This window comes from Ranitomeya variabilis, chromosome 2 (assembly GCF_051348905.1).
Source record: "Ranitomeya variabilis isolate aRanVar5 chromosome 2, aRanVar5.hap1, whole genome shotgun sequence".
NCBI classification, from domain to species: Eukaryota; Metazoa; Chordata; class Amphibia; order Anura; family Dendrobatidae; genus Ranitomeya; species Ranitomeya variabilis.
The window spans coordinates 1,014,877,789-1,014,897,047 of record NC_135233.1 but is presented as its reverse complement, the minus strand read 5'-3'; the positions used below and the strand labels follow the sequence as shown (position 1 = coordinate 1,014,897,047).

General features: G+C 40.8%; 1 protein-coding gene across 3 annotated transcripts in view; it reads right to left on the bottom strand.

Moving 5' to 3' along the window:
• Nucleotides 1–388: 388 nt before the first annotated feature.
• Nucleotides 389–19,259, bottom strand: part of DZIP1L (DAZ interacting zinc finger protein 1 like) — a 125,909-nt gene continuing 107,038 nt past the window's right edge. For 2 of the 3 annotated variants that reach the window (XM_077291296.1, XM_077291294.1), the window contains exons 11-16: nt 10,853–10,980; nt 10,559–10,757; nt 8,495–8,651; nt 5,776–5,993; nt 4,372–4,505; nt 2,989–3,284 (exon numbers count right to left, since the gene is read on the bottom strand). In XM_077291296.1, the coding sequence (XP_077147411.1) occupies nt 3,123–3,284; nt 4,372–4,505; nt 5,776–5,993; nt 8,495–8,651; nt 10,559–10,757; nt 10,853–10,980 (998 nt within the window). In that variant the 3' untranslated portion in view covers nt 2,989–3,122. Of the gene's footprint in view, nt 3,285–4,371; nt 4,506–5,775; nt 5,994–8,494; nt 8,652–10,558; nt 10,758–10,852; nt 10,981–19,259 lie in introns of all 3 variants that reach the window. The other variant, XM_077291295.1, reaches the window with a different exon arrangement.

Here is a 19,259-nt window from a genome sequence, read left to right as displayed (position 1 = left end):
ATAAAAATACAAAGTTTGAAAATTGCAAAATTTTAAAAATTTTCGCCATATTTCTATTTTTTTCATAAATAATCGCAAGTAATATCGAAGAAATGTTACCACTAACTTGAAGTACAATATGTCACAAAAAAACAATCTCAGAATCAGCGGGATCCGATAAAGCGTTCCAGAGTTATAACCTCTTAAAATGACAGTGGTCAGAATTGTAAAAATTGTCTCGGTCATTAAGTACCAAATTGGCTCTGTCACTAAGGGGTTAATTTCTTTTTCTTATGTTATTGATATCGCATAGAGAGTATCTCTGACCATAATTATGTTGTTTGCATGATTCCAGGCCTTTAGCCATGTATTTATAAATACAATAACGAACATTCAAGTATATTTTTTTAACAAAACATATTTTTAATATAAACTCTCTAAATACATTTGTAAAAAATGAGAAAAGAGTATTTATTGCAGCAAATAACTTGAACTTAAAAGTACAGAGCGCACCAGATACATACAGACGCTTGTTTTACCCCTTGATAACAAGCACCTATAGCACTCAGTAAAGCCTTTCTGGCTGTTATGACCTGCTATAAAAGAGATGTATAGACAGACCAGACATCAGCTTCTTTCAGATTTCCTGAAGAATCTTCACCCATTTTTCCAGGGCAATGTCCTGCAGTTCACTAATATTCTTGGAGTTACAACCGCCTTCTACAAATCCCATCAAAGTTTTTCTATTGGGTTCAAGTAAGTAGACTGTGTCGGCCACTCTCAAACCTTCTGTCACGATTCATTATAATGTGATTTGTGGCAGCTCTGGCTCTGCTGTAATTTAAATGTTTTTTACTTTTGGTCCAGCAAGTGTTAATGTCAGTCTATTGCTGGCAGCCGCTTTTAGGATGGACAGCTGATATTGGTTTGTTACCACTCCCACCATCCTTTAAATAGTCACATGACACATCAGCTGATCGTCGGTAATAGAGTTATTCTATGCAGACCAGCCTGGAATGAGGAGCGCCCCTGTGTCAGTGGTTTTGCTGCATCCGTGGGAGTTCAGATACCGGGTGCTGTTTTCTATGCTGCTGTGGGGCTTGGCAGCAGAGCCTGAAGCTGAGTATATTGTCCCTTTTTCTTTGTCTGACCCATGTTTGTCTACTTTCTTGTGTTTTACCATCTGCAGTGGTGAGGCTAGTGTCCTTGTCGGTCAGTGCACTAGCCAGGGTACATTGAGGAGACAACCAGGGACTAGGCATGTGATGGCGGCGGGGGCAAGAACCCGCATAGAGCGGTAGGGGAGTTTAGGGACAGGCGCAGGTTGATGTCATGAGGTGTCCAATCCTTTGCCCCCTACCTTTAGGGCCGCCTTCTCCCTTTTTTGTAGCTTTATGCTGTGTCGTCTGCAGGACTTGACCGTCAATTGGCAGATTCAATGATGTCCAAGCTTCAGCTTCCTTAAATAAGGTATTATGTTTTAACCTAGTACTTTCTGCTTCTTGATTGAATCTATCTTGCACCACTGTAATCATAATCAATCCACCACCATGCTTCATTGTAGGCATGGTGTCTTTAAAGTGTATGTTTCATTGTTCCTCCTCCAGATATACTGCTGTTCCAAACACAGAGAGTAGAGTTTTCCCATGTAAAGACTGTATAAGGGCACCCTCTTATTCCATTGGTTAACATAAAACACCTACTTATTTTTCTTTAACAATCCTTTAGTAATTTATGAAGTGTATTAGTTCAAACTTTAATAGGCAATTGATATTAAGAAACTGATTTAATGATGACAGTGGGCCCCCAACATTTTTGGACTCCTGTGCTTCTGCATGGGTTGTCATCTGCTGAAAATTTCCTGTTTTGTTTCATTGTGTCACTAAATAGAATCCCAAAACATATGTGGCTTATTTATCAGGATAATTTATACAGTTTTCTTGTGTTTTTGACTCAGCACAGGTGTATATCTCGTTGTTCATGTAGAGAGAGCTTCAGCGATTTATATGTGCCGTACTGTGAAAAATCAGTGTTTGCTGCCACCAAATCTTGGTGCGGCTCCTTAGCAGACACTCAAAAGTTTTTGAACACCTGCCTTCTCAGAAATCTGGTGGCATCCGGTCATAGCTATCTCTTTCTACCATGTCCAGGTAGTGTAGCTAGTGGACCTTTAACTTTCAACTTGAGCAGTCAATGCCTTTGTGTCTTCTTCTTGTAACATGTCCTCGTTTGTGCAAAGAAGTGATCGCTTCTCTTACCTTTTTGGAAAACTCTCTTGATAGACTAAGAATATTAGTGAACTGGAAGACACTGCCCGTGAGCAATTGGCTAAAATTCCTCTTCTGCTGACAGAAGCTGATGTCTGACTATGAATTATGCTTGCAGCAGGTTATAACAGCTGGTGGGGCTCTATTAAATACTAAAGACGATTTGAGGATGGAATAATTCAATAATTCTGAGACTGCGGTAGTCCGTGTAAGAGGCATTTTGTGTTGAATATGGATAAACCGCTTGTTATATTAGTTGTGTTCAGCTTATTTATATTGTTCTTGTCCAATTGGTTTACTGCAAAGAGCAGAAAGCTTGGAAATTTTTCTAATAAACATTATTTACACTGGGGGTTGTATACTTTTGATTGCAGCTGTGCAAATAATGAATTTCTATGTTTGATTACATCTGGTTTAATAAGAAAAGATTGTTATTCAGCTTTTATTACTTCATTATTCTATTTTTTAGAGTGAGACTTAAATTATATTGTAAGTAATAATAAAATGGTAAAAGCTACAAAAAGGTAACATTGTAATTATGTTCTATCATTTCATTTCTCATTGAATCGGCTCCAATTTGCACTGTATTTGGTTATATCAGTCCCATGGACAATGAATGGAGCAGCAGTCACACAGAACCATGGTGTTCTATTCAATCCCAACCACATTCTCATGATCAGTGGTGGGGTCTCAGAGGTGAGGCCACCAAGGATCAGACATTTATGACCTCTCCTGTGGATAAGTGATAAATGTCTTTCTTGAGAAAACCTCTTTAAGCTTTTAAGTTTCTGCTGGATAGAAATATTGCATATTAGGACCCTTCCTGACCCCTGAGTCCACTTTGTCATAGATTTGACGACGGTCAAGGCCTCAGGGTTACCATCCCTTGGCACTTGTGGAGCTCCAGATGCTGGTTCCATGTGAGCCTGTGGATTCTGCACTTTGACGTAATGCAGGCTGAGGCTTTCTGGGAATTTGGTCTTGATTGTCTGTAATTTCTTCCAAAGATGAAATTTCAGAGTCACTGTCATCCCATGACTAAAAAATACATGAACAAAATGTCATTTGCAAGTCAATTAGAGAGTCAATGTAGGATTATGAACACTAGAATAACAGCTCAGAAGCCTTTACTATAATATAGGACATAGCTTAGACTCAGATCAGTAAATTAGATAGGAAATTATTTACATTTTCATGTAGATTCTAAAACATATATCTTATCTATAAAACCATGTTCAAAGGAAGTCCCTTTTAACACCTTGCCCTGTGCACTGTAAATTTACAGCAATGGCGGATGCATCATTTAGTCGTTTCATCCCATTAGATTCAGCAGTGAATATCTACCATGGTGTTTGTTTTGCTCCTTAAAGAGGGGAGTCATTATGTTACCCTATCAGCACTCTGCAATAAATCTCTAGGTAGTGACGGATTTTTATGGTAATCTGGAACAAAATCTCTCCGGCTACATTTGAACTCGAATTAGGATTTGCCAAAAATTAGGACCTTATAGGATGCTTGTTATTTCACTAACAGGCATAATACACTGCAATACAGAAGTTTTGCAGTGTATTATAGAAAAGATCGAGTGATTGCATGGTCAAGTCCTATAGTGGGACCACAGGAAATGTTAAAAAAAAAGAAAATTAAGACATATCATGTTCATGTCATCTATCACTTTTTGCCATGTAGCGTTAGCCAAACCTGTTGGCTTTTTGGCTGCAGATCACACGGCAAACATGACTTTGCCCCCACTGACCTCAATATAAGTCACCAAATCAAATGCAACAGATCTGATATTGAGCTGTTTTTTTTGCAGCAAAATAACACATCTATAATAGTAGTAGATGAGTAAAGGCTCATTCAGACGTCTATGCAAATAGGTCCGAGATCGTACCGCTAATGCACGTACTGGCCGAGCATGACAGCATCATGTATTTCTACAAGGCTTTCCTACTTCATTCGGGAGAGCCACTGCCATTCCGTGCATTGCAGTCTGATCTCGGACCAATTTGCAACCAACGTCTGAATGAGTCTTTAGTCTCATACATCATGCAAAAATGAAGCCCAGCCTAAATCCATGTCTAGACCACGTATCCTACTAATAGATGCCTATTTTATTGTTTACCTGAGATTTTCTTATTTCAGATGCATTTGTGGATTTTAAAGTAGAGGAAAGAGTTTCTACTCCACCAAATGGTTTCTCCCTTGGCTTTGACAGTTGTTTCTCTAGACTTCGAGCCATAGATTGGACCGCAGACCCTAAATGTGGAAAACACCATATACATTGAATATTAGAGCACGTTATTACTTTACAGTAGAAGTCACAGACAAAATCACATACTGAGCGCATATTAATGCATAGCAATCAATGGTGTTCAAGGAAGAGGAGGAACTCAACAGTAATGATAACAATGAACACCCAATAAAGTCATGTTTTCCTCTCCATTATATCCCTAACCAAGGGACAATTAATCACATCCTCATTTACAAAGAATGCAGTTCATCTTAAGGGGGAATCTAGTAACACTTAATGGCAAAGGGGAGAGGTCCAATCAGGGCTGGACCCATTCTCTAAAGTGGCCACATATAAACCATGTTGGTTGCCTTTATACTATCTTTAACCTTGGAAGCAAGCACATGATAAAATCCATAGAATGTTCCATATTGTGCAACGATATCCAAGTTAAACTGTAGGAAAGATCAGCGCAAAATAGGGTCTTATCTGAGAAATATAGTGAGCTTTACGCTCAGATTAAACTCCCATTTAATCCGAAAAGAACAACATATAGTGCAATATCGGCTGCAGCAGATCCACGGGTCAGCCAGTGACCATCAGACATGAATAGGTTAGAAGGAGTTTGTGGATAGTCTCTGCACTGCTGACAGGATTAAAGACATATATCCCAGTGTAGTAAAATGATTGGTTTATTTCGACGTGTTTCGAAGTACAAGGTTACTTCTTCAGGAAAACCACATGTAACCTTGTACTTCGAAATGCGTCCAAATAAACCAATCATTTTACTACACTGGGATATATGTCTTAAATCCTGTCGGCAGCGTGGAGACTAGACAAAAACTCCTTCTAACCTATTGATAATGTGCAGCGAGAAACTTCTTGGGCATTTACAGAGGAAGGAACCTTCATGGGAAAATAACAATTAGATCCAATAGCTGCTGTATGAAGTCTCCACCTGATGTTGGCGCCATCGAGAGAGCTGTGTAGTACTTAGAACTGATGGTCATATGTGAGAGGAAGGAGCTGCCCTAAGTAGATGTAAGCTCAGATGGCTCAATTAAGTATTTTTTTACAATTAGGACAGAGCTTCTGATTTAGAAGAGCAAAAGATAGCATAAGTTGAAAACCAATATATTCAATCCTTCTTTTTACATCTTATCTTGGAGGAGACATTGACTGTTCATTATAAATGGTTAATAGGCTAAACTAAAGTGTTGAAATAAATAATTTCAATTTTTTCTTTCATTCTTGCATGCTACTTATTAACATTATATTTATTTGCGAAACTCTAACCTTTACTTGCTTTGTCTTTTGTAAAGCTGACCACTCTGGGGCTAGGTTTTCCAGGAGAGATATCCGATTCATCTGACCAGTCATCATCGCTGATGTCTTCAACTTGCTTCTGAGCCATAGGAGTTTTCTGGGAGTTCAGATTAGTTCTGGGTGCAGGAGAAGGGAAGGGTGACCGGTCCAACATTGATGCGTCATCTTCTGATGTGAATGGGGGAGTCCTGGCGGAAATAAAAAGAAAGATCAAAGCAGTAATAGGCAGTATCCTAAGGGAGCAATGAATCTAGAAACAAAAGATAGAACTAAAGAGAAAATAAATGTGTCACCACTGATTGTCAGCCTGCAGGATTTTGTGTAGGGTCTTCAAACAGTCTTGTGAGAAAAACAGGATTATTTTGTCACAAATTGATCCATATTTTGAATGAGTGAGGGTGAGGCTTTACCAGCCAGACTCAGGATTATCACAAGTAGGTATGGATACATTGTTGACTTCTTGAGACACATTGAGAAGATTTACATTTATACTGTACAATTCTTAGTTACAACTGTCATATGTGGCAGAATGGGAGATGAGGGAGGAGACTAAAGGGGTTTTCCATTATCAGTAAATGGCTATCTCCATGCGTAGTACAGTGTAAAAAAATCAAATTGTGCTATAATCTCCATCTCCGGTTTTACTGCAGCATTTCTGCTGACTCATGTTGACAGTGCTGCAGACAAACAACAGAGATTGGAGCAGCGGCAGAGACTCAGAGATGAAACCAGGGAGGGTGAGTAAAGCATAGCTTTTTTTTCTAAACTAATCTTCACTTGGGGGCAATATTTTACGAAAACCAGAACACATTTAATCCCTTAACAACCGCCAATACGCCTTTTAACACGGCAGTTAAGGGTACTTATTCCTCAGCGCCGCTTTTTAAAGGCGCAGAGAAATAAGGGTATAGCGCCCCCCAGCATCGGAAATTCTCTGGGGTCTCGGCTACTGGGAGTAGCCAAGACCCCGGAGAACATAATTCGTATCGGTTTTTATTGTCCCCAGTGTTGCGATCATCGTTATACACGGAATAACGGCGACCGCAAAAAAAAAAGGCAGATTTGCTATTTATTTCTCTCTCCTCTGCCATGATCTAGCACATCAGTCAAAAGAGAAATGGGGTCCCCCGAGCCCCTTCCCGGTACCTCCGGCACCTCCTGCATCTCCTGCATCCCCCGGTGATATCTCCCGGCCCTCGGCATCTTCTTCAAGGAAGAAAATTGTAGGCACATGCGCAGTGTGCCCGCCGAGAACCACACTTAGAATACTGTGCACAGTTCTGGTCTCCGGTGTATAAGAAAGACATAGCTGAACTGGAGCAGGTGCAGAGAAGAGTGACCACGGTTATTAGAGGACTGGGGGGTCTGCAATACCAAGATAGGTTATTACACTTGGGGCTATTTAGTTTGGAAAAAAGAAGACTAAGGGGTGATCTTATGTTAATGTATAATGTCTGGAGGAAAGGAGGTTTAATCTTAATAACAGACGCGTATTCTTTACTGTAAGAGCAGTGAGACTATGGAACTCTCTGTATGATGTTGTAATGAGTGATTCATTACTAAAATTTAAGAAGGGACTGGCTACCTTTCTTGAAAAGTATAATGTTACAGGTTATATATACTAGATTCCTTGATAGGGCGTTGATCCAGGGAACTAGTCTGATTGCCGTATGTGGAGTCAGGAAGGAATTTTTTCCCCAATGTGGAGCTTGCTGTTAGCCACATGTTTTTTTTTGCCTTCCTCTGGATCAACATGTTAGGGCGGGTTAGGTTAGGATATGGATTGAACTAGATGGACTTAAAGTCTTCCTTCAACTTTAAATCTATGATACTATGTTACTAAGGGCTAAAATGAAGAAATTTATATTTTTGATATTGTGTCTAATTTTTGTGTGAGTTTAGCATTTGTTTCTTTAAAAGCAAGCAGCTTTCCTGCCTTATGGCTTCCTGTTTACAGGGAGGGGTTTTGCTCCTAAAGATTGATAGTTCAGTCCCGCGGCATAGTTACACTCCTGGTTCAAACTGAGCGCTCTACCAAGCTGAAAACATAGGCAATTTGGCCTCTACAGCATGGAAGAAACACTTAAGCTTCATTTAGCAAGAGATCTAGCCTGTCAGAGCCGTGCTTGCAAGTTTTAAAGCATAGAGAATGCAAGAAGCACGTGCTCCTTGCATAGGAATTCGGCCATCACTGAGACTGCACATGTGGACGATATGGAAGCATAACGAAAAGAATCGAAGAGTAAAATGGTGGGATTTTTACATTTCAATTGTGAAGCTTCCAACTCCAATTATGTTGCGCTATAATATAGAAGAACCCATTTTACATCTCTTCTTACACAACTCTACATCTAGAATGAATCCATCAGTAGCAAAGATCCACGCTGTCTTTCCATTCTGCAGACTCTTATGCACTCTCCCCCCAAACAGTGGTTATATCACAGCCCAGAAGCAGTAAGCCTCACACAGCTGACACAATAATGAGACAGCGAAGAGCCAAATTCAGTCTCCCTTTCTAAAGGTCCAGAGCTTTCATCACTAAATGTGACAGGTATTTTTGAGTTTTTACAAATTATATACTATATATTTGAGAAAAGTTTTATATTTTGGTCTCCTATTAGTTTGTGAAGTTTTCCAGGCATTAAATGGTCATCTTAAAATACAATAAATATATTTCGACTTAGCTCACCTTCCCCGTGGAGAGACGTTAATTGGCTTGCTTACATTATGACCAGTTGTTCCTTCTGAAAGAGGTTTTGCAGAGGTAACCATTCTCACATTGCTAACATGTTCAGTGGACCCAGCAGATGTGACGAAACGTGGACTCTTTGGACTCTGAACTGTGGCTGCACAACAACACAAAATGCCAATTAGATAATGCATTAGGAAACAACGCAATACATATCAATACTGTACAGACGGATGAGGAGCTAAGGGTGTATTTGCTAAAAATTACTTTACATACTAAGATTTGTTATACCCTCTAGAGCAGTGTTCCCCAACCACAGTCCCCAAGAGCCACCAACAGGGCATGTTTTCATGATTTCTTTAGTATTGCCCAGGTGATGGAATTATTGCCTGTGTAGGCAATGGAATTATCACCTGTGCAATACTAAGGAAATCCTGAAAACATGACCTGTTGGTGGCACTTGAGGACTGGAGTTGGGAAATACTACTCTAGAGGGTCTTCCCCTATAATTCAAAATGTTTCAGTGCATATCAGTCCATGAGTTTTACGCCTATATGACACATGCTGGATTCTACTGCAAGTCCTTGAGTATTAGAACTATTGCATATGGCACGTCACACTATATTCCACGCGGGTGTACAGCATCAGTCTAATATTAGTAAATGTCCTCCACTGAATGTAGCACTGCAGAATATGTTATTGCTATACTGAGCAGTGAGGAGACAACGTGATTAGAGATGAGCACGAAGAGTCTCGTGATCTGGAATCCAGTTCGATCCTCCATGGCAGCAGAATCTGGGCAGTCTTAACTTCTGTGGCCATCATTCTCAGTACTTCTGCCACTTACTAGACCCCTGTAAGATAATGAAGGTGCAGCATGGCACCTGTCACGACGTTGTGGGAAGTCTAGTGACTATGCCTCATAAGTTGTTATGATATCTCAAGGGCTTAGTAAGTAGCAGAAGTGTGCAGAATGCCAGGGAGAGGATGCTGGCTGCAGATGTGAACACTGCCCATGATCGGCTCCCACAGAGGAGCGAATTGGTTGCTGAACCAGGATTGTTCAAATATGTGTGCTCATCTCTAATATCGGTATCGTTTATTCCTAGAGAATCTGAAGCCACCTGCACGAGGAAAATCTGCTAGTACCAGTATATTGGGAAGCTGCTATATAATCATTTCATCTTGTTTTTGACCTGTATGTTGTTTTCTTTCCATCTCTATATTATATTTTTATCTTGTATCCCACTAAAAAAATTCTGATGGGAGGTTTCGCAAGATTCCCTTGTCACTTGAATGGGGTAGATCTGTCCAAAAAATAGATCACAGTGCAACATTTCTATGAATTTCTTATGCAGTCTGATAGTCAGCAAAAAAAGGCAGAAATAACTGACCACACACTGACGATAAGAACCGATGTGGGAATAAAGTCTTAGCGGAAGAAGAATGATTATAAATTCCAAGTATCCATACCATCAGTGAGAAACCAAGAATAGTATTAGGTAATTGCCACATATCAGGACCAAGGAAAAAGCATTTTAAATAAATATCTTCTCCTACGAGGTAATACAAGTGTGGCTTGACTTATCATTATTTTTTTAAGCCACTATAGTTTTTTTTCTTGCGGTTTTTGTTAATGTGTTTTGCATTTCAAAATGGTGCACTAAGTCATGAATTTAGCACAAAATAAAAAATAGCTTTTTTTCACTTTGACCATTTTGTCACACTTTGGCATGTTTTACTAAATGGTGCCAAAAGCAGTAAAATAAATGGCCCACAGAAAATCACTGCAGAAGATTTGTTTCAAATTTTGCAAATTGTTTTTTCTTTAAGTAAAATTTTATGTCTAAAGTCTAAGACATCTGGTAAAGCTGCATTTTTTAAAAAAATCTGAAAACAAAACAACAAAAGAAAAATTAAAAAAGGTGTTTAATGAATTTGCCGCTCATCAAAAAGTCACTAATTCAAAAGCATTAACAGAAAAAAACAGGCATAAAATGCAGTGACGAATCGAGTCCCATGTCTGTTAAACCGTATGAAATAATGGCCTGCACAGATCCTTACTTGACAGCTGAGAGGTTGTGGACATTGACATTTCTTTTTCAGAATTTTTATTTTGTTTCTTCACTTGTTTGTTCAGAAGTTTCTCCATCTTTGCTCTTTCACTCTCAATTTCTGGCCATTTCTTCACTTTTTGCAGGTACTGCTTTGCCAACACAGATCTCAATTCTTTGTAGACAGATAACGAAATTCCTTTAGATCCCTTTAAATTACAAAAGCAAAAAAATCAGACAATTAAATTAGGCATTGCATCTACTAGAATTTATATTAGTGTTGTATCATGCAGACTTATATTACCTTTTTCACACCCATACTTTCAAGCTTCTCCAATAATGTCTGCTGCAAGATTGGGCGAAGTTTCTTGGCAAAATTGGGGTCTGTTCTCATAGTCTCAATCGTTTGTATTCTGTGATGTAGAGATTCATCTAATGAGGGAACAAAAAAAAGTTATATTACAAAAGAAAAATAAATTGTATATGGAGATGCTTAATGCTTTAAGTTCCATCAACTAAGTCCATTGCTACGACATGCATCATTTTCTCATTGCCCAGGCTCCACCAATATCTGCCACCCAATGTGTTGGGAATGCTAGAACAGCCCCATTTACTAGAACAAAGGGATATGGCAATATACTAGTAAGCTGCAGTCATTTCAGAAAATACTTTCCTTGTCGGGGGATACTGGATAAAGTAAAGGGAGTGGCCTTCAGAAAAGCAATCGGCAGAGCTATATCTCTAAATATAGCTAAAAGCTAGAAACTCTTCCTAAAAGTTTCAATTCAAAGATATCTACAATCTTTCATGTTTTTTCTGGGTTTCTCAGACTATATGGAATCCAGGGGAAGTTGGCAAATCAGTTGGGTGCTGCAAAAGCCTCCTGAAACCCCCAGAAAAGTATCGCTTTCCTCAGGTTTCTTGTGTTTCATCATCAGACGGAGTGCCGGTATTCAATGATAAATTTAGTTGGTGTGAAAGACAAATGAGGGTTGTGACCTGAAGAAGTGGTGTGGCAGTAGGAGGCATTTTTGTTGGCGTTCTTCACATGCCGCATATCCACCCAGGAAGGGCATTTGTTACGCACCTGCTTTGGCTCAGCAGTGCTTCACCACCTTCCCCTATGGCCGCTGTCTTATGCTGTGCTCCGTGTGGGGTTTTATAAGTGACCCAGTGTGCCTTCATGACATCATCTGCCAAGGCCTATTTAAGGGCCATCAAGATACAAATTTGTACCTTGGTAGTGACTCCTTAGTGACTGAGCCAATTTTGACCTTAATGACCAATCCAATTTATACAATTCTGACCACTGTCACTTTATGAGGTTATAGCTCTGGAATGCTTCAATAGATTCCAATGATTCTGAAATTGTTTTTCGCGATATATTGTACTTCATGACAGTGGTAAAATTTCCTTGATATGACTCGCGTTTATTTATGAAAATATGGAAATTTGGCAAAAATTTTGAAATTTTCAAACTTTTAATTTTGTGCCCTTAAATCAGAGAGTCGTGTCACACAAAATAGTTAATATATAACAATTCCCACATATCAACATTACATCAGCACAATTTTGGAAACATAACTTTTTTGTTAGGAAATTTTAAGGGTTTAAAGTTGATCACGAGAACTAAAGCAATGTGGAAGGAAAAATGAACATTTTCCTTTTTTCACAAAAAATTGACTTTAGACCCAAACATTTTTTATTTTCACAAGGGTATTACATAGTTACATAGTTACATAGTTATTAAGGTTGAAGGAAGACTGTAAGTCCATCTAGTTCAACCCATAGCCTAACCTAACATGCCCTAACATGTTGATCCAGAGGAAGGCAAAAAAAACCCATGTGGCAAAGAGTAACTCCACCATGGGGAAAAAAAATTCCTTCCCGACTCCACATACGGCAATCAGACTAGTTCCCTGGATCAACGCCTTATCAAGGAATCTAGTGTATATACCCTGTAACATTATACTTTTCCAGAAAGGTATCCAGTCCCCTCTTAAATTTAATTAATGAGTCACTCATTACAACATCATACGGCAGAGAGTTCCATAGTCTCACTGCTCTTACAGTAAAGAATCCGCGTCTGTTATTATGCTTAAACCTTCTTTCCTCCAGACGTAGAGGATGCCCCCTTGTCCCTGTCTCAGGTCTATGATTAAAAAGATCATTAGAAAGGTCTTTGTACTGTCCCCTCATATATTTATACATTAAAATAAGATCACCCTTTAGTCTTCGTTTTTCCAAACTAAATAGCCCCAAGTGTAATAACCTTTCTTGGTATTGCAGACCCCCCAGTCCTCTAAAAACCTTGGTCGCTCTTCTCTGCACCCGCTCCAGTTCAGCTATGTCTTTCTTATACACCGGAGACCAGAACTGTGCACAGTATTCTAAGTGTGGTCGCACTAGTGACTTGTATAGAGGTAAAATTATGTTCTCCTCATGAGCATCTATGCCTCTTTTAATACATCCCATTATTTTATTTGCCTTTGTAGCAGCTGCCTGACACTGGCCACTGAATATGAGTTTGTCATCCACCCATACACCCAGGTCTTTTTCATTGACGGTTTTGCCCAGAGTTTTAGAATTAAGCACATAGTTATACATCTTATTACTTCTACCCAAGTGCATGACCTTACATTTATCCCCATTAAAGCTCATTTGCCATTTATCAGCCCAAGCTTCTAGTTTACATAAATCATCCTGTAATATAAAATTGTCCTCCCCTGTATTGATTACCCTGCAGAGTTTAGTGTCATCTGCAAATATTGAAATTCTACTCTGAATGCCCCCTACAAGGTCATTAATAAATATGTTAAAAAGAAGAGGGCCCAATACTGACCCCTGTGGTACCCCACTGCTAACCGCAACCCAGTCCGAGTGTGCTCCATTAATAACCACCCTTTGTTTCCTATCCCTGAGCCAGCTCTCAACCCACTTCCACATATTTTCCCCTATCCCCATTACTCTCATTTTATGTAACAACCTTTTGTGTGGCACCGTATCAAAAGCTTTGGAAAAGTCCATATACACTACGTCCACTGGGTTCCCTTGGTCCAGTCCGGAACTTACCTCTTCATAGAAGCTGATCAAATTAGTCTGACATGAACGGTCCCTAGTAAACCCGTGCTGATACTGGGTCATAAGGTTATTCCTCTTCAGATACTCCAGTATAGTATCCCTTAGAATGCCCTCCAGGATTTTACCCACAGTAGAGGTTAAGCTTACTGGCCTATAATTACTGAGTTCAGTTTTTGCCCCTTTTTTGAATATTGGCACCACATTTGCTATACGCCAGTCCTGTGGTACAGACCCTGTTATTATGGAGTCTATAAAGATTAAAAATAATGGTCTATCAATGACTGTACTTAGTTCCTGCAGTACTCGGGGGTGTATGCCATCCGGGCCCGGAGATTTGTCAATTTTAGTTATTTTTAGACGCCGCTGTACTTCCTGCTGGGTTAAGCAGGTGACATTTAATGGGGAATTTTTATCACTAGTCATTTTGTCTGCCATGGGATTTTCTTTTGTAAATACTGATGAAAAAAAGTCATTTAGCATATTGGCTTTTTCCTCATCCTCATCCACCATTTCCCCCAGATTATTTTTAAGGGGGCCAACACTGTCATTTTTTAGTTTCTTACTATTTATATAGTTAAAGAATATTTTGGGATTATTTTTACTCTCTCTGGCAATGAGTCTCTCTGTCTCAATCTTTGCTGCCCTGATTTGCTTTTTACAGAATGTATTTAATTTTCTGTATTTATTTAATGCCTCCTCACTACCTACTTCCTTTAATTCTCTAAATGCTTTCTTTTTGTCCCTTATTGCGCCCCTTACAGCTCTATTTAGCCATATTGGTTTCCTCCTATTTCTAGTATGTTTATTCCCATACGGTATATACTGTGCACAGGTCCTATCCAGGATGCTAATAAACGTCTCCCATTTTCTTTGTGTATTTTTGTGTCTCAGGATATCGTCCCAGTTAATTGCACCAAGATCCTCTCTCATCCGTTGGAAATTTGCCCTCCTGAAGTTTAGTGTCCTTGTCACCCCCCTACTACCCATCTTATTAAAGGTTACATGAAAACTTATTATTTTGTGATCACTATTCACCAAGTGACCCCCAACCCTTATATTTGATATGCGGTCTGGCCTGTTGGTTAATATTAGGTCTAGCAGTGCCCCCCTTCTTGATGGGTCCTGAACCAGTTGTGAAAGGTAATTGTCTCTCATAGTTGTCAAAAACCGATTACCTTTGCTGGAACTGCAGGTTTCTGTTCCCCAATCTATTTCAGGGTAGTTGAAGTCCCCCATAATAATGACTTCTCCTTGAGTCGCAGCTTCATCTATTTGCTTTACGAGGAAATTCTCCATTGCTTCCATTATTTTTGGAGATTTATAACAAATCCCTATCAGTAATTTATTATTTTTTCCCCCTCCCCTTATCTCCACCCACAGGGACTCTACATTTTCATTAAATTCACCTATATTATCACGCAGGATGGGTTTTAAGGAAGATTTTACATATAGACACACCCCTCCCCCTCGCTTATCTGTACGGTCATTTCTGAACAGGCTATAGCCCTGCAAGTTAACAGCCCAGTCATGGCTCTCATCCAGCCACGTCTCAGATATCCCCACCATGTCATAATTATGCTCCAACAACATTAGTTCTAATTCATCCATTTTGTTGGCGAGGCTTCAGGCATTAGTATACATGCACTTGATGTTACTCTCTGTACCTCTATTCTTTCTTAAATTACTAACTGTTTTAACCCCACCCCCCATGCCACCGCCACCCCCAACTTCCTTATTTGTGCCCAGGTCTCTATCTGCACTATCTTCCCCTCCTATAAATTGAATACCCTCCCCCCCAATCCCTAGTTTAAACACTCCTCCAACCTTCTAGCCATTTTCTCCCCCAGCACAGCTGCACCTTCCCCATTGAGGTGCAGCCCGTCCCTAGCGTAGAGCCTGTAGCCAACTGAGAAGTCGGCCCAGTTCTGCAGGAACCCAAACCCCTCCTTCCTACACCAATTCTTGAGCCACTTATTAACCTCCCTAATCTCCCGTTGCCTCTCTGGCGTGGCACGTGGTACAGGCAGTATTTCGGAAAATACCACGTTGGAGGTCCTTGCTTTCAGCTTGCAGCCTAATTCCCTGAAATCATCTTTAAGGACCTTCCACCTACCTCTAACTTTGTCATTTGTGCCAATGTGCACCATGACCGCTGGGTCCTCACCAGCCCCTCCCAGTAATCTGTCCACCCGATCAGCGATGTGTCGGACTCGAGCGCCAGGTAGGCAGCACACCGTCCGACGATCCCTGTCTTTGTGACAGATTGCCCTATCTGTTCCCCTAATAATTGAGTCCCCCACTACCAGCACCTGTCTGGCCTGCCCTGCTCTCCTATTTCCCTCCTTACTGGAGCAGTCACTCATCCGGCTTTCAGAGGACATGCCTGGCTGCAGCAGTGCTACCCCTGTACTGGCACCCCCCTCATCTGCCAACTTAGCAAACTTATTGGGGTGTGCCAGATCAGGACTAGCCTCCCTGGCACTCTTCCCTCTACCCCGCCTTCTATCTGTCACCCAGCTAACTGCCACACTGTCCTGCAGCTCCATCCTACCATCCCCCTCCTCATCTATCCCATTAAGCGTCTGCTCTGTGAGCAGAAGACTCCTCTCCATATTGTCTATGGATCTCAGTGTTGCCAGCTGCACATTTAGATCCAGTATCTGGGTTTCCAAATGCACAATGTGCTCACATCTCGCACAGCAGTATGCACCCTCGACCAGCTGGTCAAGGACTGCATACATGTGGCAAGATGTGCACTGGATGGCATTAACAATTGTGGAGCACATTTCTTAATGGGGATTGCACCACACAGAAACGTTAATTAAAAATAAATACAAAGTATTAATAAAAAAAAAAAAAACAGAAGCAATTCCTCCCTTGGAAACTCCCTGATTCCAAATCCAAAGTCACTGAATCACAAGTCACACACTTACCGCCTTTCACACTTACGCTCAGGTCACACTCAGCTCGCTCACACTCGCTGTGCTGAAGATTTATAGATTTTTTTTTTCTCTCTATCTCCCCTCAACAGCAATCCACCTTGCTGTTCAGATGCACTTCCAAAAAAAGTATTAGGAGAAAATGAACCACAAAATTTGTTGTGCACTTTCTCCCGAGTATGCCAATACCCTGTATGTAGGGGAAAGCCACTGTTTGGTCGCAAAGCAGGGCTCAGAAGGGAGGGAACACCATTTGACTTTTTGAACGCAAAATTGACTGGAATCAATGGCAGGTGTCATGTCTCGTTTGGAGACCCCCTGATGTACCTAAACAGTGGAAACTGCCCAATTCTAACTCCAACCCTAACACAGCCCTAACCCAACACACCCCTAACCCTAATGCCAACCCTAATCACAACCATAACCTTAACTACAACTCTATCCCCAACACCACAACCGTAACCCCAACCGCAACCCCAACACAACCGTAACCCTAGCCCCAAACCTAACCCTAGCCCCAGTCCTAACCCTAGCCCCAACCCTAACCCTAGCCAACCCTAAACCTAACGCTAAACCCAACCCAACCTTAACCCTAGCTCTAACTCCAACCCTAACCCTAGCCCCAACCATAACCCTAACCCTACTGCAGATCAGAGGATCCCAGATCCCATGCACCCCTTCTGAGGAAGAAAACAGCCGAAACGCACATCAAGGGGTCAACTGTTGCAAGTCCTAACTGTGGGTAAATATACTTATCAGCATCCAGTGTTTAAGTTCTGATCATTATGGTTTGTTTTGCGATCCAGCTTTCACTTTCCCCCGATCGATCTGTAGACGGTGGGTTCAGATTCATGCTCTTTTAGCATCATTTCCTATATCTGAATCCACTGATCTGCAGTACATGGTTAGGAGAGTTTCCAGGGTCAACCAGTGTTTGTGTTTACTTTATACTTCATGCACTTAGCACTTTACTAATGTGGTTTCTATCATGCATACTTATGCTTACCTCTGGTATCATAATATATGGCACTATGGTACAGTGGCTGGAGCTATAGAGAACATGAACATTGCCTCTAATAAGTGATTATGTACCTCTATGCACTTTATATTCAATAATATTATTCATCTTGCACAGTGAGTTTTTTGTCTTCTGTACAGTATGTGTTGCCATTTCCTTGTGTGACTATGTTTTTAAACATGTTAATGTAATAAAGTTAAATCATTTTGACTATTATCTTGCTTGTGGAGGATCTTTGCTCTTTATCGGCTTTCTGCTTTCACGGTTCTCCATTGTCAGGAACATGAGGTATTTGGTTGTGTACTATCACGCACTCTGAGCTCTGCTACAACCAAGAGCAGAGAACAGACGCTGCGGGCCATTCCGTCCCCCCCCCCCCCTCTTCTCTTCTGCCTGCTGCTATGTGTATAATTCAAAACACTCACTAAAATTTATGGCTGTAGCTGCAGATACTCTCTGTGAAGGCTGCTCATTTCCCCCCCTCCCACCTAAGACTACTGTAGTTGGAACTGGTGTAAAGCCCTGAGTTTCTTTGTTCGATTAAAGTTATATATTGCGGCACCGATTTGGGCTAGAAAGATAAGAATTATACATTCTGGATGTCCATCAGTAGATCTAGCATCCACTGAAAACACGAACAGCTAAATGCAACGAGTGCAAAGTGTGGATTTCTCAGTAAGCAGTTCAGGTAATTGCTCCGTATTTACACTTAAAAGAATGCCCCTGAGTTGGGGAACATCATGAGCATGGTGTCGTACTTATGCGAGGTTCACACAGCAAGTTCTGCATAAAAATAGTTAACATAGCTCTAAGTAAAGAGAAGGTTTCAGCTTCTAAGTGATGTCACCACGGAGGTGGGGGGGGGGGGGTACCTGGGTTTTGGGCTAAGAATATCTTAGTGATTCAGCATTTCAGCAGTGTGTTTGTGTCTGGCTTGTAGAGGATATATAGATGGGTCATGCATTTTGATGTGTGGATCCTACAAAGCCCACAGGCCAGCCATGATGATATGAAATGATCTGAACGCTTTGTAAGTGTTATTCAATTTTAATCCTTATTTTATTTGTAATCTGTAATGTACACATTATTTTGTCTTCTTTATAATATCTTTTATACTTTGTAAACACTGCCTACCTTTTTCTGGAGTAAAATATATAATTTACTAGCTTGTCTCTTCATGCTCTATAAATGAACTGTTGCTTCCTCTGTAGTGAATTACGCTAGTGATTTGGGTTGGCTCCGAACCCGTTAACCCTTGTGGAATCAGAGCTGGTGGCAGCATACATTGTTCTGTGCGATTGGGAATCTTTGTAGCAACGGCGGCGTTGATAATTATTGTTCCCGCCTGTGTGGGATTAGTTATATTGCCCTCGCTGCAGCGTGCCCAATAGCCAGTACATAGCAGGCAGCCTTTCTGGCGACTAATTACCCTAGGTGCAGTACCTAGTCTGACCTGAGGGTAAAGGGGGACCAGAGAGCTGCAAGTTGCAAACCAGAACTGGGAAGTGGGATATAGATAAATCCCCTTCAGAAGGAACCAGGGGCAACCAAACCACCCTGGTTCGTGACAAATTGGTGTGAGTAGTGGGGACGATAAAAGTATCATCCCTGGGATCCGTGACATATTGGTGGCAGCATGGTGTGAACCGTGACATCCGTGTTATTGCTTAGGG